The 23,035-nt window shown below is 34.0% G+C and overlaps 1 protein-coding gene across 1 annotated transcript in view; it reads right to left on the bottom strand.

Annotated features, from left to right (window-relative positions):
• FAT4 (FAT atypical cadherin 4) overlaps window positions 1-23,035 on the bottom strand; it is a gene marked incomplete at both ends in the record, with an annotated part of 127,270 nt that overhangs the window by 8,890 nt on the left and 95,345 nt on the right. Inside the window, 7 exons of the mRNA XM_081332493.1 lie at window positions 2,003-2,264; window positions 3,866-4,083; window positions 4,528-4,652; window positions 6,678-6,857; window positions 9,615-9,700; window positions 18,483-18,790; window positions 21,611-21,715. Coding sequence (XP_081188619.1) covers window positions 2,003-2,264; window positions 3,866-4,083; window positions 4,528-4,652; window positions 6,678-6,857; window positions 9,615-9,700; window positions 18,483-18,790; window positions 21,611-21,715 — 1,284 coding nt within the window. The remainder of the gene's footprint in view (window positions 1-2,002; window positions 2,265-3,865; window positions 4,084-4,527; window positions 4,653-6,677; window positions 6,858-9,614; window positions 9,701-18,482; window positions 18,791-21,610; window positions 21,716-23,035) is intronic.

The raw sequence follows: 23,035 nt of genomic DNA on the forward strand, positions 1-23,035 counted from the left end.
TAGTTCTCACCTTGTAGGTAGCCCAAAATGTTTTCTTTTCTTTGTTACAACTGTTCTCTGTTTAGTTAAGACACTGAAGGTAACAAAAACAAGTTATCTTTTTCTGGGGTTTTCTGTCAATTCCTTATTAGAGTAACTACAGTTGTACATTTTCATCTGCCAGTAGATGTCAGCACCAGTTCATTTTTTCAGTTTTTAAAACAATTACTTTCTTCTGTTTTCATCAATAATCTTTCAAAAAGAAAAACTTAACAAATTCCACCAATTTCAAACTTATCCAGATTTAAGTCTTATATTTATTTCATTTCAATATATTTCTGTCCCCCATAAAAGTTTAATTTGCGACTTCCTTCTGTGGGAGGATGGGGCAAGAGTCCCCCCTCCTCACTTTCAGAGGATTTTTGTTGCTTGTTTTTTTCCCCCTGGAAATCAGTTATGAAGTAGAAAAAAGAGAATCGATATTCTTACCCAGTTCCAAATATGTTGTTTATGATCAAGCTTAAATTATGCTTTTTTTGCTTCAGCTGCTTGTAGCTTGGGCTAGACTCTGGAGTGAAGCTAGCCTTTCTTCTTCTGATTTCTGGAGGGCTTTCCCTCAATGACCGGATCGACTGCTGTCTCTCCACAATCGATGGGGCCCCCCTCCTTCAATGTCACCTCTCCAGGGCGACTTTAGGCCCATTTAGGGTCCCCTACAGAAGAAAATCGGCTGTAGGGTGTGGAGCCCTGCAATCCCTTAGCTGCTGCACTACTGAGCAAAACCAGAAGCCCAGATTCCTGTAGCTTTTTAACATGGAGCATCCATTACATTGAAAAAAAATTAGTCCACAGGCTTATTGCCTGTTAAAGTAGTAGCTACAATTTGAGTAATCAATATAAGTTAACAGAATAACAGAGTTGGAAGTGACCTTGGAGGACTTCTAGTCCAACACCCTCCTCAAGCAGGAAACTATATATTTCAGACAAATGCTTGTCCAATCTGTTCTTAAAAATTTCCAGTGTTGGAGGGAATGTTGGTTTTATTCACATGATATCTCATAAAAATTGAGGTTATTGTTGATTTAACATTGTACCCAGTGGAAAAGAAGACTAAAATTACAACAGACAAGTTCCTATATTTGGTGAAAATTCCTTAAAATGGACAATTTTAATATAAATAAATCTAAAATATCATTTATACTGCTTTTATTAGTCGAATCCCGAGTGCCGCATAACAGAGTGAGCGCCTGTTACTTGTCCCAGCTTCTGCTAACCTAGCAGTTCAAAAGCACGTAAAAATGCAAGTAGAAAAATAGGGACCACTACGGTGGGAAGGTAACAGCGTTCCGTGTGCCTTTGGCATCCAGTCATGCTGGCCACATGACCACAGAGACGTCCTCGGACAAGCGCTGGCTCTTCGGCTTTGAAACGGAGATGAGCACCGGCCTCTAGAGTCGGAAACGACTAGCACGCATGTGCGGGGGAACCTTTACCTTTACCTTTATCTGAATATGAGTGAATTTGATATATTTAAAAATAAACCAGGAAAAAATAGAATAACAAGCTGATTTAGCACAGTATAGAAGATTAAACAAATTTACTAATAGTATATGCTGATTAAAAATTACAACATATGCTTCTGGTTAAATGAGTTATTAGAAGATGGTTGCTGAAAAGACTAAGTGCACTACTTAATATTCCAAAACATCATAAAATTAAAAAAGTAATGAATAAATTCTGCCCCATTTTCAGATACAGAATAAGTTTAAAAAATATATTTGTTACACTATTATGATGCAATTCAGGACCAGTGCATTTCAGGATTTCAATTTCCACAGAGATTCTGGGAAGACCAGGAATCTTATATAATTCATAAATGAACTCTGAAACTTTGGATGTTTATTTAGTCCCTCTGCTGTTTTAAATTAAGATAGCCTTGTATTAACTGCTTCTGCATTTGTATTATTATAGTATATCCCTTATCTGTGATTGACCATTTATATGTTATTATTTTTCTTCTTACCTGGTTCAATGCTTCTAGAAAACTGGTTAACTGGAATCCCACCAAGAGAAATTGTCAAGACATTTAGTCCTCCAAAATCTTGTGTGACGTGTAGAATGTCTCGACTATGGACCTTGTCAACTGTTATCATTGTGGAAGTCCCATTCTTTGCAATTAACAGAAGATGCCAGTGACCATCAGAAACATAGGCTTCAGGAATACTTCTTTCCACCTTTCCACCTACTCCAGCATCAGAAACATACTGCACTTTGCCATTTTTTATCTGCAATTAAGAAAAGGAGAAATGTTTAAAAAGTAGAAGTTTATAATATAGACTTAAATATCTATAGTGTGTACAATGCTTTAAGTACTACAGCAATTTTTAGTGTGATCACACAAGTCACTGCAGGACAAAATTATTTCAATTTTTCCACAAACATTATGCAGTTCAAGTAATTATGTGTTCTTCAATTATGAACGGTTATATGTATTACTCAAAATTGTGTTGATTTCAGATTTATTCCACAGAAATGTGAACCCATATGTAGACTATTATGCAAGCTTTTAAAACTAACATTAGCACTCATCAGTCATGAACATCAGATCCCTAAAAACATTGGCTTGTGTTCTACAAGGCCTTTAAGCATTCTCATTATCAAATGTTTAGTTGTCTACCTTACTGATATATCTACTGCTTACTCGCTGTGCTTTTCTATTTTTTAAAATAAATTGACTAGAGCAATATTTCATCATTTTTTAAGATACTTGAGGTGAAACTTTTCTTTGTAGAGTGTCTGGAAAATTAAACAAAAACAATGAAATGTACTGAACACTAAAACAGGCACACATAGAGAGACACATGGACAAGAAAACGTCGGGCAAATCAAATAATTTTTAAAAATCTGTTGTTTTTTAAACCTGTAACCTTCTGTTTACAAGGGAGATGTTATTACCATTGTTCCATTCTATTATTCATTATAAAGGGGAATCAAAAAAGCATTTTAAAGCTGCATATAAATTAATTTTGCATTCCAGATATAGCTAATATATCAATAACTCAGAATGGGCAGCTTATTTCAGTTTTATATAGAAATAAGATTTCCATAAGAAGACATGGTTGATCTCTTGCAAGGTATTGCCAAATGTCTCCCGCTCTTTTTCCCCCCTGCTAGTTTAGAGGTGACCTGAACACAAACCAGGACCAATTTAAAGACATGGTGCAAATATGACTGAAGCCATTAGTAAGGACTGAAGCCATTACTTTCTCTTCTTAATCAATCATCAATCCATTTTACCGTGTATTGATAAAGATGTCTAACTAGAATTCAATATAACTGCTTTTTCTGAAGACAAAGTTTGGTATGAAAATTGACTTAGGTGTTAATATGCTTAAAAGATTCTAAATTTGAACATGATGTTTTTATAGGAACTGAATAAGAAAGAAAATAAAAGGAAATGTTAAAAAGAAACTGTACTGTGTAATGTTTCATTAAGAATATTAATTAGGCTTTTTACTGGGTTAAATTGTCTTGTATTTATTGCATCTATTGTTTAATTCTTTTTTAAATTTTTTACTTTATGTTTTTTAATTTTTATGGTTGTGAGCCGCCCTGAGTCCTCAGGGAGAAGGGCGGCATATAAATTTAATAAAATCAAAATCAAATCAAATATATGCAGTTAACATTGTTCCAACTACCATTCAAATACCTAGCACACAGAGTCAAGACAAAACTGATTAAAATCCAAATCATTCGGCTGTTTTAGTAGCTGGAGCTCTGCCCAGCACTAGTCAACATTCTGGTATTTCTAAGCTAAAATTATTAGGATGAATTCAGAACACACAAAGAATATTTCATAATTAACTGCTTAATCAAATCTATTTACCTTCACAGTAGTATAGTTGCTGCTTTCCTGAATATGGACTAATACTCCAGTTTTACTTCTTGTCCTGAATTTCACTTCCAGATTATCCATACTTCGAGAGTCCATAATGGCATTTCCAGTGTAATACCTCATCAAATACTCCCATTTTCTATTTTGCCTCATATGATAGTCAAGACGGCCTTTGCCCTCTAAGGACAAGGCAGTGTCAGCTGTAAGATCTAAAATAAATAAGGACACTTCATTAATAAATTCTTGTCATTACAGTTTGCCTTTTGTCCTTTTCCTGATGAAAAATTATAGATATTATTTTTAAAACAATTCAGCTATTGCAGAAAATGATTCTATGTAGCTACAAAAACCCCAAAATCTGGTTTTTTTTTACTTTTTAATAATAAAGAAAAATGGATTCTATCATTCTCTTTTATTGCATAACAGTTTATCTTATTTTATGTAGTATAAACTGGTTAAATACTAGGATAAAAACTAAATAAAAGTGGTAAAAAATCTGCAACTATATATTAAGTCTTTTAAAAAAATTGTTTATTTCTTGTAGAATTACTTGTATAATATTTTACTTTCTATATGTTGTAACAATGAATCCAAGTGTTATGTATTCCTTCCGTGTGTATTATCAGAAAAAAGGAAATAAACATTATATTTACATTTTTCACAGTGTTTTCCTGTCAGTCCTTCTTTACAAATACATTGCTGCCATGACCAGTGATCCACACATGTGCCACCATGTTGACAAGGGTTAATAGCACAACTTCCTTCCAGTCTAGGGCACCTAAATAAACAAAATAATTTAATTGCCATTGAGCCACATATATATGCATCCACCTACTCCATTTCTTTATGCAGATGGGGAAAATACATATGGTCTCTTTTCTTTTTCTAACAAAGCATGCGACATTTGTAGGTGTTATAGGAATTTGAACTTAGATTTCCCCAGACACATTATTTAAATAACAGGAAAATCGAACACTATTTGATTATTTATCAGGGAGCATAGCCTTTATAATAAACTATTTGCCCTTAGAGGAAACTGTGCCAAAGGGAGATGATAATATCTAAAGAAAAAAGAGGATAAAATAAAAAGAAGCCACCTTTGGGTCATCACATATGATATTAATTAGTAATGCCAATGCTCAAATAGAAGCCAAAGTAAGTTTATTATTTTCTTACTATAGAATATAATTTATATTCTTTTCTTTTCTGGAAAGTGGATAAGAAAAAAAAATATATTGAAGCTTTATTAAGATGATCACTTTGATGAAAGGAACATATAGCTACCTTCTCCGATTGAAGGAACTGAAAGTATTGCTCAGATTTAATATCTCTTAATAACAAAAAATCATCTGTATAGTTCTATTGCAAGTTTTCCTGGTTAAAACATTGCCTACTTTCATTGACTTCATATATAGCTATAATATCTTTGTCTTCAATGCAGAGAATACTGAAAAAGTATGCCTAGTCTTATAAATAACTAATTCGTAGAATTCCTGATACTGGCTATTTCACAACAGCTCATGATAACTACTCTCTGCTTTCTCTCATATCATAATGTTTCCTGTATTCCCTAAAAGAAAAAAAATATTTATCCAAGCCATAATGCTCAGATTTTTTTAAGGATAATTTCTTACATAATGAATTGTGCAGTAATTTTAATCTAAAATGCTGTTAAGGATTGAACCGCCTTAGTACAAGATTATGTCACAGTGATGATTGTGATGATTGAGTAAAAATCCAAAATATATTAGTTCTTTCTATGTTTAAGTAGGGATTGAATTGAGTTATTGAAGAAAACAAGTAGAATTTCAAAATCTCAAAACTACTTTTTTTTTTTAAAAAAAAGCATGGTTAAATTAGAGTTATGTCATACTCCTAGCCTTAAATTTGACATAAGATATTTTTCCTATTATCTTCTTTGTCTAATCCTTTTAAATGTTCATTAAGAAGAAATAGATACCTAGATTTACCGTGATTTGGACAGCATATAAATTGATAAAGCAATAAAGATCCGTTTATAAGCTTATGTTTATACATACAAAAAGATCACGAAAGCCTAATCAATTTGTTTCTTTAGGTCATATTATACTTTGTCAAATGTTAGGTCATCAAACTGTTTATATTATTGATATAAGAAACTGGAAGAGCTTAATTATAACACAAAGATGTGACTAGAGGATGACTGTGGAAAAGAGTCCATAGAAAGCAAAGTTAAAGTGAAAATAGAAAGCCAACTTATTTTCACAATATGATCAATACCAAGCTGTGGAAAGTGCTTAGAACAATGGAAATCCCAGACCATCTTATTGTCATCATGCAATACGCTTGTTAAAAAGTTATAGTCCATGGCATAACAGACTGAATCCAGATTAGCAAAGGAGTGACAATGATTTATATTCCATCCTTATTCATTCCTCCTGCACCTTGAATGGATGCTGGGTAGAAAGAAAATGAGTGTGGTTTAAAAATTGGATAAAAAAACATTACTAACTCTAATAGCTACTCTAACAGCTGAAGTGTAAATGTTTTTGTAGCTACTGAAATGAAAATCAAGGAATGTGGTGAAAAATGGCACTAAAATTAAATACAAAAAGCAAAAAAACCCTAAAGAACAATAGATAGAGCATCCAGTCTGATACCTGACAGTGAAGTTAGAGAAGCAAATGCAAACAAATCTGGGAAACTACGTACAAGTATGAAGTCCCATATGATTTATAGCACAATAAAGTTACAACCTACAACTATAAAAAAGCATGATAACTAAACATCTGGTTTTTTTTATACTGATCAAAGAATGACATACTGATCTAAGATTCCTTCAGCTGACAATGCTTGGCTTGGTTCTAAGGGACGTCCATTGACTGCAAATTCCATTATGCAACCCACAAAATCATGGCTTTCCACTTGTCCTTTTCTTTGAAGGACTTGGTCTAGCGATTTGATACCTCCAATGGTTACTCTGTTTGGCTGTACATCTAAAGTCCTATAGAATGGGAAAAATGAAATAATCAATGAAAACAGAGTAACTAACCATTATACATAAGCAAATTTGTAACTTTTGTGACAAAAACAGCACTTACAAAAATCTATTTAAATCAAATACAACATTTCCTCCATGTATTTACATAGAAAGCTGTACTAGACTATTTTTAAGTCAACATAAATATTATGTTGCATATATGCGTATTTCATTTTTACTTTTGATTGAATTTGGACATTGAATAGTAACTATAACAAATCTTTTACTAAGAAATATATTTCTCCTTTCCAAATCTTGATTCTTGGTGATACCGCAAGTCAATGATGAAATTAATTTTGAAAGAGGAATGCAAGTAAATCATATTTTAACAGGTTAAATTTTAATTGGTATAGCTATATTAAATTCAATTCACACAAATTTAATGTACACAAGGATGACTGCAAGCCATCTTTGTGTACATTGTCATAAATATCTTTTCTTATAAATTTAATTCATATATATTGCTTCTAAAATATTAAATTTAACTCAAGCCATTTTTGTGTACATTGTTATAAATATTTTTTCTTATGAATTTAACCCATATATACTGCTTCTAAAATATTAAATTCAATTTAATTCAAGCCATTAATGACAATGATTTCAAGTCATTTTTGTGTACATAGTCATACATATCTTTTCTTATGCATTTAATCCATATATACTGCTTCTAAAATCAAGTATCAGTGTGTTGCCTAGAAGAAAAACACTGATTTCAAAAGATTCACACAATATTATGTTGCTGCAATGCAGACTTCTTTTGAGACTATTGTTTAATGCAGTCATAATTTATTGGGGACTTTTTCAACAGAAAGCATTTACTGAGATCAAACAAGCTTAGTTTCTTACTGAAGAGTGCAGATAGGAGTATGAAAGAACATTTTAATAAACATGACAGTAAGCTTGTTCTTACAGTAGATCATGTACTGTAGGTAGCAGATGTCAACCATATTATTGGTTGTCATTATGCTACACACACACACACACAATATATATAAATATAAATATAAATATAAATATAAATATAAATATAAATATAAATATAAATATAAATATAAATATAAATATAAATATAAATATAAATATAAATATAAATATAAATATAAATATAAATATCATTTTAAATATTTGAATCCCAGGTGAAAACATTTAGAACATTTAGAAAACCAATAAAGCTACTGAACTGGATACAAAAGAGCATTTTAATCACTGAGCTTTGATCAACTTCCTGTTGACATCATCAGAGTAAGGGTTAAAGGTGGGAAGAACTTACATATATACCTGTGTGACAGTTTAACTGTCAGGTCATAGAATGTGTAATCGGCCCACCCGCCCCCCGCTCTCCCACATTCATGTGCACTAGCTCTGGCTCAGCAGTACAAGCCAGCTTCCGTTTAGATCCTGACAGTTCCCCAGCTGTTCAGCGCGTCCATCCTGTTGCGTGCGGCATCATCGCCGGACCATCACTCATGCTGTCTCATTCGATCGTGGCATTGGTCTGCCACTTAGGCTCATCAGCTGTCAATGTCCTTATAGAACGTGCAATCGGCCAGCCTGCCCCCTGGTCTCCCGCATTTGGTCGCACCAACTCAGGCTTTGCCGCATAAGGCAGCCCTCATTGCGATCTTGATACTCTCTCCTTCACCAGACACCATATTAAGAGGTGTGTCAAAACACTCAAGAGGGGAGCTCAAATGAAGCAATCAAAACTCCACTTCTTTTTAACATACAGTAAATAAGGGTGAAGATTTGTTCCGTCACCTTGTCATTTTTGTCACCTTGTCATTTTTGATGTCTTAGGACACTTCTGTTAAAAATGTAGCTTCTGCTGACTTTTATTCACTCTAATGTAAACTTCTGACTCTAAATGGCTATTGACCAATTCGTGTTTTGTCTTCAAACAGAGTTAAAAAAATCCTTATCTGTTTCTTTACAAATTCACTTTTCTGATGAGTAAAAGTATGGATATTTGTTCATAATTTTAATTATATTTGATTAATATATATCCAACACTTAACTGATTTGTAGTAATAGTCTATTATTGAATACTCCTGATATAGATTATTCATAACAGTAAGGTTGCCAGCTCAAACTAATAATGCAGAATTTGGTTAATTATATATTACATTTAATCTATTTAGTAGTTGGTATAAAGTAGTTGGTATAAAGCAATTTTGTACTGGTCACAGAGCTTGACAGTATGTATAGTCCTCTAACTTTATTTGCTAAATAATGCAGTCATTGAGGCATCATGTGACTGCACCTGATTTTTCAAACTTTTTTGCTGCAACTATTAAGTGAATCACTTAGTCATTAAGTAAATATAGTTTTCTGCATTGACTTTGTCAGAGGCCACCTGGGAAGATCACAAATAGAGATCACATGACCCTCAGACACTGCAACATTCATAAATAGATGCCGTTGCCAAGTGCCTGAATTGCAGTCATGATCTTAACTTCAGAAACTTAGCTAAACAAAAGGTCATACAATGAGGACTACCTGTACCTCTGACATTTTCATGACAGATATTAACTCTAGTCATTTCTAAAAAGAAAGGAATGGAGACAATATGGCATTTTGGTTTCTGCACTAACTGAATTAATAATTCATATGAGTTCAGATTTGTATCTTATCCTTATTAAAAACAGTCTTTTATCTCTTTTGGTTCAGAGTGTATAATGTCAAATTTCCTATTAGTGAAAAATTAAAGGAAATTATCTTTACCAATCACTAGACACAGCCACATTGCTAACAGTGCAATAACCTGGTTCCTGTTCATCAGAGCAAGAGTCCACAGTCAAGGATGCTGCCTACAAAACAAGAATAGTATTTTGATTTATACATTGAAATCAATCAAATTTTAATTATTTTAATATTAAATATTCCACTTTTTAATAAATACAATTGGGTTTTGTATGGTCTGTTTCCAAAATGCTTTTCTTTATAAAAGAAAGACTATATGGTCTTTAAGTCCCTACATGGCATGGGTCCGGAGTACCTCGGGGACCACCTGCTGCCGGTGTCAACTTCCCTCCGCCCTGTGCGTTCCCACAGAGAGGGCCTCCTTAGGGTGCCTCCAGTCAGAGAATGTCGGCTGGTGGCCCCCAGGGGGAGGGCCTTCTCTGTGGGCGCCCCGGCTTTATGGAACCAGCTGCCGGTCGAGCTCCGGATGGCACCGGACCTTCGCTCCTTCCGACGCGGTCTGAAGACCCATTTATTTGAACAAGATGGCCTGGCCTGATGGGGGATGTTAGGGTTTTTAATTGGTTTTTATATTGTTATTGTTTTATCTGGGTGATTATTTAATTCTTTTTTAATTTTTGTATTTCCTATTTATATGTGCCCTGTTCACCGCCCTGAGTCCCTCGGGAGAAGGGCGGTATACAAATTTAATAAATAAATAAATAAATAAATAAATAAATAAATAAATAAATAAATAGTAATGTATACATATTATTAGCTGTCAACAATAAATGTAATTTTCACCTGACAAAACTTGTGTATTCCTTTATTCCTAAAAGTTTATTCTATAATCCTATATGTTAATACTGGATAAGATGTATTCCACAATTGTAGGATGTCCTCAAGCTTACAGCTCTCTCTGAATTTTATTGCTAAAAATTGATGGAACCATTTTTAGAAAGAAAAAAAACGTAGTAGAAATCCTGCAATCTGCTGAACATATTTAAAAACTGAGGCATTACCTCAAAAGAAGAAAAAAATAACTTCACACATTTTAAATTATTGTTTTCCTTGCAGGAAAAATTATAAGTCCTCTGACTACTCCTATACATATCCATTCAAAGTAAATCCCATTAAGTTCTGCTGATATTATTAATATTAGGTAAATGATAAATAAATAATGATAAATATCACGTAAATAATTATTTACCTAAATTATTAAATTTACCTAAATTATTAGGTAAATAATGATAAATATTAGGTAAATGACATCACCAGACAGTCAACACAGAAATCAGATTGACTATGTGCTCTGCAGCCAAAGATGGAGAAACTCTATACAGTCAGTAAAAACAAGACCAGGAGCTGACCTTGGCTAAGACCATGAGTTTCTCATTGCAAAATTTAGGCTTAAACTGAAGAAAGTAGGGAAAAGCACTAGGCCACTCCGGTATCATATCCTTGACAAATAAACAGTAAAGGTGACAAATAGATTTAAGGAATTAGATCTGATAGACAGAGTGCCTGAAGAACAATGGACGGAGGTTCGTAACATTGTACAAGAAGTAGCAACTAAAACCATCCCAAAGAAAAAGAAATGCAAGAAAGCAAAATGGCTGTCTGAGGAAGCTTTGCAAATAGCTGAGGACAGGAGGGAAGCAAAAGGCAAGGGAGTGAAAGAAAGATATACCCAATTGAATGCAGAATTCCAGAGAATAGCTAGAAGAGATAAGAATGCTTTCTTAAATGAACAGTGCAAAGAAATAGAAAAAAACAATAGAATAGGGAGGACTGGAGATCTCTTCAAGAAAATTGGAGAGATGAAGGGAATGTTTCATGCAAAAATGGGCATAATAAAGGACCAAAATGGAAGGGACCTAACAGAGGCAGAAGAGATCAAGAAGAAGTGGCAAAATTACACAGAACTATACAAGAACGAGCTTAACATTCATGATAACCATGATGAGGCGGTCACTGACCTTGAGCCAGACATCCTAGAATGTGAAGTGAAATGGGCCCTAGGAAAGCTGAGCAACAATAAAGCTAGTGGAGGTGACAGTATTCCAGCTGAGCTATTCAAAATCTTAAAAGACGATGCAGTAAAAGTGCTACACTCAATTTGCCAGCAAATATGGAAACCTCAACAGTGGCCACAGGATTGGAAAAGATCAGTTTACATTCCAATTCCAAAGAAAGGCAGTGCCAAAGAATGTTCAAATTATCGCACCATTGCACTCATTTCACATGCTAGTAAAGTTATACTTAAAATCCTACAAGCTAGACTCCAGCAGTATGTGGATTGAGAACTTCCAGAAGTACAGGCAGGATTTCGAAGAGGCAGCGGAACTAGAGATCAAATTGCCAACATACCCTGGATCATGGAGAAAGCTAGGGAGTTGCAGAAAAACATCTACTTTTGCTTCATTGCCTATACTAAAGCCTTTGATTGTGTGGACCACAACAAACTATGGCAAGTTCTTAAAGAGATGGGAGTACTAGACCATCTTATTTGTCTCTTGAGAAACCAATATGCGGGTCAAGAAACAACAGTGATAACTGGACACAGAACCACTGATTGGTTTAAAATTGGGAAAGGAGTCCGGCAAGGCTGTATACTGTCGCCCTGCCTATTTAACTTATATGCAGAACACATCATGAGAAAGGCAGGGCTAGATGTATCAAAAGTTGGAATTAAAATGGCCGGAAGAAACATCAACAACCTAAGATATTTATTTATTTATTTTTATTTTTATTCCATTTATATCCCGCCCTTCTCCGAAGACTCAGGGCGGTTTACAAACTTAGCAGTAGCCTTCATTCTATGTATATGCCTGCTTATTAGGGCTTTCACACACCCCCAAGCGGCATTATTACAAAGTCAGCTTAATTGCCCCCAACAATCTGGGTCCTCATTTTACCTACCTCGGAAGGATGGAAGGCTGAGTCAACCTTGAGCCTGGTGGGATGCGAACCTGCACTAATTGCAGGCAGCTGGTGTTACTTAAGGAGGCATTAGCCCACTGCTCCACCATATGCAGATGATACCACTCTAATGGCAGAAAGTGAAGAGGAAGTAAAGAGCCTCTTGTTGTGGGTGAAGAAGGAGAGTGCAAAAGCTGGCTTGAAACTTAACATTAAGAAAATCAAGATCATGGCATCTGGCCCTCTCAATTCCTGGCAAATAGATGGGGAAGAAATGGAGGTAGTGACAGATTTTATTTTCCTGGGCTCCAAGATCACCGCAGCCAAGAAATTAAAAGATGCTTGCTCCTGGGGAGGAAAGCCATGGGAAATCTAGACAGCACACTAAAAAGCAGAGACATCACCCTGCCAACAAAAGGGCATATAGTCAAGGCTATGGTCTTCCCAGTTGCAATGTATGGCTGTGAAAGTTGGACCATAAGAAAGGCTGAGCGCCAAAGAATTGAGGCCTTTGAACTATGGTGCTGGAGAAGACTCCTGTGAGTCCCTAGAGGAGATCAACCCTGACTGTTCTTTAGAAGGCCAGATCCTGAAGTTGAAACTCAAATACTTTGGCCACCTAATGAGAAGGAAGGACTCACTGGAGAAGAACCTAATGCTGGGAAAGATTGAGGGCAATAGAAGAATGGGACAACAGAGAATGAGGTGGCTGGATGGAGTCACTGAAGCAGTAGGCATGAGCTTAAATGGACTCCAGAAGATGGTAGAGGACAGGAAGGCCTGGAGGAACATTGTCCATGGGGTCGCGATGGGTCAGACATGACTTCATAATAACAACAAAATGTGTATTTTGAAGTTACAGGCAGAAAGAGAGAAAGAGAGAAAATACATAGCAGTTAATACAGCATGCCTAATGCATAGATAGATACTTATTAATCCTAATGATTATATAAGCAGAAGACTATGTTCCTGTTCATCAAAAAAGTATGTTTATGTGGTTTTCTCTCTGTGAAACAGAGCACTTGAGGTACATAGTTTGTATCAAGGAGTTCTTATATCACATATGATGATTTAAACACAAATTGAACAGGTCAGGCATGCCAAAGATTTTGCATCAATGAAAGGATAAAAACATAAAATGAAGTGAGCAAACTTTCTGCTTTTTTCCCCTAGAAACAAACAAGGTCCTCATATTATACCAGTCTGTAGCACTTACATGACAAAGAAAAAAAATGATGTTAATTTAATGCTCCACGGCTATTTAATGTTAGTATCAATCTATATGAAACTGTTTAGATAAAGTGAAACATCCTCCTAAGCTACAAATAAAAATTATGCAATCTTGTTATTCAAAGATGATAGGTTTTTTTTTAATCATGGACCCAATTAAGATTCAGAGGCTGAATAGGATCCTGATTATCTTTTTGGTAGAACAGTTTGCCAAAGATTCATTTTAAGGAAAGGTGCACACAAGCCAAGAAACCTAATCTGGAGCAACAGTGGGCACATAATCAAGCTAGAAATGTAAATATCTATGCTGATTTTTTAAAAAGTCCCAGTAAAATATAATGGCCATATATCTTTCACTTCTAAGAAGTTTTAAGTTATTCAGTCTAAATCATACAGGAAACTATTTCAGATGGCAAGCTATCACTTAAATGTTTCGTTCCACACTGAAATAGGATTGGCAAACCTGATTCAGATGGACCAACATCTTTAATTATATTAAATCTGTTTTTTATCAGTCCTTTTGGATGAAAAGAATAAGAGGAAATTGCTACAATATGGATGTTCTCCCAACTTGCTGTTGACCTTGGGTTACAAGCATCCTGAATCAGAATTGATAAAAAAGATTCTGATTCTATACAATACAATACACTACTGAAGTTCAATTAGGAATCCTGATGAATAGCCTTAAATCTGTTTACACCTTGATCTGCTTAATGGAAAACTGCAGTCCCTTATTTTACCTTCATAATCTTTGAAAGCATACACAAGATGATTCTTTGGTATATAATGCAAGTTATCTGTATAATGTTCAATGACTGTTACAAAGAACTGAACTGAATGCAAGTAAATATATATATAAGAAAATCAAACAGAATATTAGATAATAATAATAATAAATAAACCTTTATTGTCAAAGTACAACATGTGTACATTGAGATTAGCTGAGCCTCCCCCCGTGCTCTCTCCCCCCAACACACAGTGACAACAAACCCTCCATCCTACCACACCATGTGAACCAACTACACCACACACCGGCCTCCCAAGTCAATTCTGCATAAGATTATGTCTCATTTAAAAGCCTAATAGCCCACGGATAAAAGCTATTTTTCAGCCTGTTGGTACAGCTGGCTATATTCCTATATCTCCTACCGGATGGTAGGAGAGTAAAGAGATACCGTCCAGGGTGTGAGTCATACAAAATGGTACTATCACTACAATTAAATAATTAGTATTTATTTATTTGTTTATTATTAAATTTATATGTCACCCAACTCACTATGCAAATTAACAAGAAGATTTTTTTCAAATAGGAACATTTTGCATTTCAATTGGATTACCAACTATAATGGTACATGGAAATGACCATGGGAGAAAGGGCAACGAGACAGTCAAGGGAATGGTCAGATAAAAGGCAACTTAGCCTTGAACAGAAATCTGGATCGGGCAAGAGGCCCCAAACACCTTGTTTCTTTGGTTAAAAAGGGTGTAGAATGTAAGACTCTACTAATGTAACTTTACAAAAAAGTAGAATTAGCTCACCTAGCCATATTTCCTGCCTGATCTACTTTAGAAGACTGATAAATGTCTGGAAAGACTTTCATCACACACATTAGTGTTATCTATGAATTTTTATATTGCTAAATATTCTGTAAAATGTATAAAATGTATCTGAAGGTAGAGTAATTTGAAACCATAGTTTACTTGAATCTGATTTCATAAAATTCAAATATCTAATGATAGTTAACTGTTCTTCCTTATTACTTTTGTAGTTAATTTGGTGGTGTTACCTCTTCAGTTATGAGTTTGTACTGTGTATCTCAAACCTCAATATATTTCCACTCATGGTCAGCTTGAACTACGAGATGGGCAGCAAATAAATGTTAAAATAATTAAATCTATCAAGTTAAGGCCTCCTCAGGGTACCGTCAGCTAGGCAATGTCGACTGGCGACCCCCAGGGGGAGGGCCTTCTCTGTGGGAGCGCCAGTCCTATGGAATCAGCTCCCCCCTGAGCTTCGGATGGCCCAAAACCTCCAGTCCTTTCGCCGCGGCCTCAAAACACTCCTTTTCCACCTGGCTGACCTGGACTGACAGGCATTTTAATTATATTTACAATTTTTAATTTATTTTTAATTTTTAATTTTAATTTATTGCACAGATGATTTTAATTTTATTTTTATCTTAATTTCTGTACTTATTATATGTTTTGTTGTTAGCCGCCCTGAGTCCTTCGGGAGATAGGGCGGGATATAAATCCCATTAATAAATAAATAAATAAATAATAATTTTATCAATTTGTCCTACAATTCTAAAGGTTTTGTGAGAAATGGTAAGTTTTAGATGCATTGAAAAGTTGTTTCACAAATTTTTGTCATCTGGATGCTGGAAGTACTTTTTGTGGAGCAAAATACTTTGTGCCCATGATAAAAATGATTAAAATGACAGTTTCCTTGTATTTTGTACTTGAAAACATAGGGAGGGGAAAAAAGATCCAGCACAGAAATGAAGTTAGTCCAGAAGACAAATAAATAGTGAGTTATTATTATTACTTTTTAATATTTCTTTGTTAAATTAAACCATGTTTCCAGCTTACAGATTTATGAAGAATACAAAGTTATATGGAGATTATACTGGAAATACACATCTGTGGATGCAAATTAGAAAAGGTTGCTGGGGAAAAGAACAGGCCAACAATTTATTTTTTCTTCGCTAATTACAGTCAGTCAAACAGAATGCCTAATCTCATTATGGTATACTCCAGGTTTCCCAATAAATTTCCCTGGCTGAAATGAATCAGAAGCATTCTTTATTTCAAACACTTAAACTGAATGGCTGAAAAAGAATGACTGTCCTATCTGCATGTAGTAAGACAAAAATAGCTCTGTTTTATCATGGCAGGAAGGTAAAAGAATATGTTATTTAATTATTTACTGGATTATTTATCTGAATCATTGTGATTTTGTAAAAGAATTGAATAATAGAACTAATGTGCATCCTTGCTTATTGAGCCTGGAATTATAGCTGTAAGTCCTGCTAGTCTTTAATCAGGTCATCACATGACCAAGCTGATTTTCTTATTTTTTGCAGCAGTTGTTAAGAGCATCATCATGGTTTTTTAAGCAAATCCACAGAGGTTAAATAAATGCTATGGCTGTAAAGCGAACCATAGTCTGCAATGAGCATTTCTGGAAACCAGAAGGCCAGTTTCTTGCAAAAAAATATCATAAATTGTGTTTATGTGACCATGGGATGCTGCAAACAGCCATAAACACAGGCTGGTTGCCAACTATCCAAAATGCAGACATTTGATTGTGGGGAAGACAACTGTCAGAACTTCAACTCAGAGTTGTAAGTACCCTTTTGGGAGTCCATCTTAATATTGAATGATTGCTAAGGGACCAGTTGTAAGTTAAGGACTATCTGTATACTGTCAGATAGTTATTTTTGCATAATATATGAATGTTTCAAAAGTTGTTGATTATTGCAGAGATTTCTTATTTTGTCCAAAGTCTTTCTTAAAGTCAAAGGCAAACTTAGACTCTATACATGTGCATAAGGCTTCTAAAAGATTGGCACTACTATTCTCATTAGGAAGACGTAATGATACGTTCATAGAACAACATGAGAATTAATTATAGGTCCACTTTTCTAAAGTTTATGAAAGGGTTAGAACCTTTCAACAGTTATACAACCTTTTCTAAAAGTTATTCTTTCAGTAGCATAAAGATGAAAAGTCATTGTGATTTACCCCCCCCCTATTTTTTTTTTTAAATTGATATAGCACTTAAATTTTGGCACTTTATTTTTTTATATCTGCCCAACTTGCTTCTGGCATACAAAGATATGATGCTGAATAATAAAACATTGGCAAACTATTATTTTTCTCTTTAATACACTATTTTGTCCACAACTGTGCTAATATTCTTTTTCCCCCCCATTATTGAATACGTTCTGATTTGTTAGACTACATTGTAGTGTAGATCCTGGATTTCCTACTTGTTTTAGTTAATGGAAAAACCCAGAACTTGTAGCACTAGCCTTGTTATAATTTGCCTTGTATATACTATGCTTTAAAATTTTGCAGATTCCTATAGTATACATTTATTTTAGTAATATTAATCATTATTGATTAGTGGGGATATTATTCTATGTTTTAAAATAATAAGATGTACTGTTTCCTGATATGTGAAAAAGCAACTTTATATGATATTCTATTTAAAACATAATTATCCTATTCTTACTGGTGATGAAAAAGAAATATTTGATTTGTTGCTGATGGTTAACTTAAAGCAAGTTACTGTAAGTTTAAAAATTTCCCTAACAAAACAAATTTTGTCATATTGAAGTGCTTGGAGATATAACCCATGAAAAAATAGTTTATTGTACAGTTTGTTCCAATTTTTATTGATTTCTTTTTTAAAAAAAATAGATAAATGCTAATGATATAGTCTTCAGATGCAATGGTTTGTGTCCTTGTGTTATCCAAAGAATTAAAATTATCTCTTAATTAGACTTCAGTAATTATTCCACCCAAGTGCACCAATTAATTAGAGTAGGGTAGTCATTAATCCCCTTCATTAATTATTCTCATTTTAATTTTTTTTCTTAAGTCATTTAAATGCTTAAGAACATTCTCTTAAAACAAAGAGGCTTGTCCAATTTCAGCTATAATTCTTTTTTTTAAAAAAAACAACCCTCTATTTATACTTAATACCCTGAAATAAATTGGAGCTTAAATTTCCATTAAAGCAATGCTTACCATTCCTGCCCTCCGAGCAATAACAGTGTGAAATTGTCCATCAGACACCTTCTTTGCTGTTGTAAGTTTATATGTACCACTGCCAAGATTGTATGAAAATCTCAACCTTTCTTCTGTTATCTCAAGAGCCAAGAATTCTGCCCGATCACCAGTCTGGTTGTCATAATTATATAACATAAGAGCATTACTTTTGATAGTTGAAAACTTTATGTAAATATAATTGTTGTTTGGATCCATACTGGGGAATTCCATGTATGATAATTCCTCAAATCCATAGCTATTTACTTCACAATGTTTTCCAAAAACACCTGTAAAAATAACACAATCAGGATCATTATTGTATTACAAAACAAATTAAATGCCATGGGCTGGTGTTCCTATCAAAAACTAAAATATTGGGAATGTTCCAGTCATATTTCTTCCTAAAACAATTCATGTAGATCTACCTATTGGGATTTTAATAAGCTTGTTTAATTAGAATTACAGCATGTGAAACATGTCCAGTTAATAACTTGATATAGTTTAAAAAACATATCCAGGGCAATAATTTAAAATTTATTTAGCTTGTTACACATATGCGAACATCTATTTTAAAAAATGGCCTGCAGTTCAAGTAAGATTTTTGTTGGTTGAATTACTTAGACTTATATTTAATTTATGAGGTTTCTTTTTCAGGATGTTAGTATTGTTCTATCATATTTAATTTTTTATAACTTTACTTAGTGATCATCAGAGCAAGGGTGCTATTTAAACAAAAATAAAACTGAAATAAAGGTACAAAGCTAATTATAAAATTAATAGTTTCAAGTAAAGCTAAATTACTTTTGTGAAGCCCTTGGTCTTTTTGAGTGTAATAAACCTTTCTTGGAAAAAAAACCTTAGTAAATTTTGAGTTACTTTTGAGTTATTTGATTTATACATTTCAGTTATTTAGTTTTTTTTTTATTTGAGTTACTTTTTATTTGTGCGTGGTAACTATTTTCTGATTTGGATAGATAAGGAAATTTGAACTACCGTAGTTATGTTTACAGTCCTGGGGAATTATCTTGTGCGAAAGATCTGTTAAAATATGGAAGCTTAGGTTGCTGGAAATATACCTCCAAACAAGTAAAATTGCTATAATTATTCATCTTTTGATAACATTCCAATTAGACTGTTGTAATAAAGTGTACCTGGGTATGCATGTAACTTTCAAAGCTTCAGTTGGTATTAAATGAAGTATCTTGCTTACTTCTGGACCCAGTAGGAATGATACCTTATAGCATTCTTAAAGATAGCAACTTATAAGATAAGAAAAGAGTAGAAGTAAAGATTGGGGCAAGAAAAAAAATGTTATAAGAGTAAAACGAAGGGGGATGAGGAATGCTGAATTTGATGGATTTGAACAAAAGAGAAAGGATAAGAACTTAAAAGAAAAAGTCAGATAAGATTAGAGTAGTGACCCGCAACCTTTTAGACATCAGGGACCGGTTCCGTGGAGAGAAGTTTTCCGCGGACCAGTGGCAGCATGCTTTTTGTGTGCTGTCTGCACTCTGTAGATGGGGTTTGTTTGTGTGGCTCAGATTCTGGCATGATGCAGACCAGTGCCAGTCCATGGATTGGGGATTGGGGACCCCTGGATTAGAAGACTAAGAAGAAGAAAATTGAGTCCCTTCATTATTTCTGCTTTGATTAGCAAAGACAGGACATTTTATAAAGCATTGTCTCTCAATATTGTAGCAATCTGAATGAGCCCAACTCCTCCCTCACTCTGTAACAATATTGGGATGGAAGGGAAACTGAGCCAGCTGAAACCTAGGAACATATTTAAATCCAACAATTCTATTTTATATGAACAGTGGTGATTTAACATTGGATTTTAAGTTCATGCAAGACTTGCTTATTATTATATCCAGATGCTGCATCTCCTTTTGCATTTTCTATACATAGTAGCCTCACATTCTAAGTCAGTAATTTCTGACTTCTTCTATAATTACTACCATGTACAGCATTTGTCCTGCAAAACATATTTCTGGCTTTATGCGTACATTTTTTAAAGGGTATTGTCTGGCAATTCCTATAAATGGATGCAATTCTTGTAGTGATTATATAGTTTGATGGTGCTATATCTTAAACCTGTTGGGGAAAAAATTGTATAACTATGAAATTATAAATATTTTTTAAACATAAATCTTGTAGCAGGATTTACAAGATTTACATTTTTTAAATCCCAAAGAATGATGAAAAACCAATCCTATGATGCATTGGAATGATTTAAAGGTCAAGATTGCGCATAGCAAAAAGAAGGAATATAAAGTTGGACTATTTGACCAGAGATAAACTGTTTGTTTATGTTAATTTGTTTATGTTAGTCCATGCTGTGAGAAAGTTGAAATGGCAAAGTTGCAAGTGGAGATGGTATTGCTGGAGTAAAACTGAATAAGGATTGCTTTGATATAAAACAGATTCAGTTATATTTCCTTTCATGTTCTTATATTATGCCTTTTATTTACTTGGTTTACGATTTCTTAGTCATTTCTGCTCTTATCTTGAAAGGACAAAACTTGATGAATCAGGCTTTTATGTTTTTCTATAAAATTTGCTAGTTTGTTAAATTTCTTCCTAAAATAAATTCTTTCCTTTTACTATACTGCTTTAGCAATCTACTGATTGCCACATCTACAAAAAACATGCAGTTTTGAAAAAGGGAAACCAAAAACTACCATTAGACTGAAACATTCAACAAAATTTGAAAAAGTTAGCTTATTATACATGATAAGGACAACGTATACAATTTAGTTTACTACAGACAGGAAAAGGAAGACATTTTCCTTTTAATACTAGAAACTGAGAGTAATTTAACACAGGATAATTTAATTCAATACCAGGAATTATCTTAAAGAAGGAGTTAGACAAATCGATGAGGATGATTCTATCTACAGATTTAGAATCATATGCAGCATGAATCTGAATATTGTTTAGTTTTTGGAGTACAACAGAGGAAAATACTGTTATGTATTGATTATTAGCACCTGGCCTTACATTTAGAAAAAAAATGCTTGAGTATGCTATGCTAAAGACTAGAATATGAATGGTAGAGTTCTTTGAGTGAATCTGAATAAAGCAGAAAGAGAAACATTCTTCCTCACCAAATGGACAGTGACAATAGTATCCTTCCACTCCATTTTGACATGATCCTCTATTGAAACAGGGATTGCATTCACAATAGTTGATGCTGGAGTCACAGATTTTTCCTGAAATATTCAAGAGATCTATTATTATAAACCCATTCTATATATAATTACATTTGCATTCAAAGCTCTCTCTCTCTCTCTCTCTTTCTCTCTCAATAACAAATCAGACTGGTATCCCAGTGTTAATGCTCAAACAAAAGTTGCTCTGAACTCAATGGCCTAAGTCATCTCTTCATGCATGCATAGAAATTTGGCAGCAATGGCATTATACCCAGTAGTTAGTAGGAATGATGATGATGATGACGACAACAACAACAATAATAATAACAACAACAACAATGTTGGAAGGGACCTTGGAGGTCATCTAGTCCATCCCCCTGCTCAGGCAGGAAACCCTATACCAGGGGTAGGCAACCTTGGCTCTTTTATTGAAGTCCACGAGTCATAAAAGAGCCAAGGTTGCCTACCCCTGTCCTATACCATTTCAGACAAATGGCTGTCTAATCTCTTCTTAAAGACTTCCAGTGTTGGAGCATTCACAGCTTCTGGAGGCAGATTGTTACACTGATTAATTGTTCTAACTGTCAGGAAGTTTCTCCTTAGTTCTAGGTTGCTTCTCTCCTTGATTAGTTTCCATCCATTGCTTCTTGTGCTGCCTTCAGGTGCTTTGAAGAATAGCTTGACTCCCTCTTCTTTGTGGCAGCCCCTGAGATATTGGAACACTGCTAACATGTCCTTCTCTTCATTAAACTAGACATACCCAATTCCAGCAACCATTCCTTGTAAGTTTTAGCCTCCAGTCCTCTAATCATCTTTGTTGCTTTTTTCTATACTCTTTCTAGAGTCTCAACATCTTTTTTACATCGTGGTGACCAATGTAAATATGGAGAAAGTTAACAGTTAAGATTTGAATGATATAACTTATTATCTCACAAGAAGTGTTATTGCAAACATTCAGGATTACTTTTGGATAGATTTCAGCCAAAGGGTTGAACATATATTCAAATTCAAATACAAACTGAAATTTAAGGGGACATTAAATTTTTGCAGGGGTGTGTGTGTGTGTGTGCATGTGTATGTGTATGGTGTGTATATTTTCCTGAACCTTTTTTGAAGCAGAAAATAAAGCTGCTAGGACAGGAACCTTTCTAGAATTAAACTAGCACATTAAGAAAGAATTATAAAACCAAGCTGCCCTGCAATAATGTTTCTTTCAAATTTCTATTTTCTATTTTTTAATTATCCTAAAATATAAGTTAAAAACATAAGGTTTTAATATTTATACTTCCCATTCTTTTACTTTTTCATGCACAATTATTTAAAACTGGGAAATTTGAAAGGACAACATATCATGCTCAGAGTAATATTTTTATGTGCCCA

Source organism: Vipera berus (assembly GCF_964194415.1).
Source record: "Vipera berus genome assembly, chromosome: 7".
NCBI lineage: Eukaryota > Metazoa > Chordata > Lepidosauria > Squamata > Viperidae > Vipera > Vipera berus.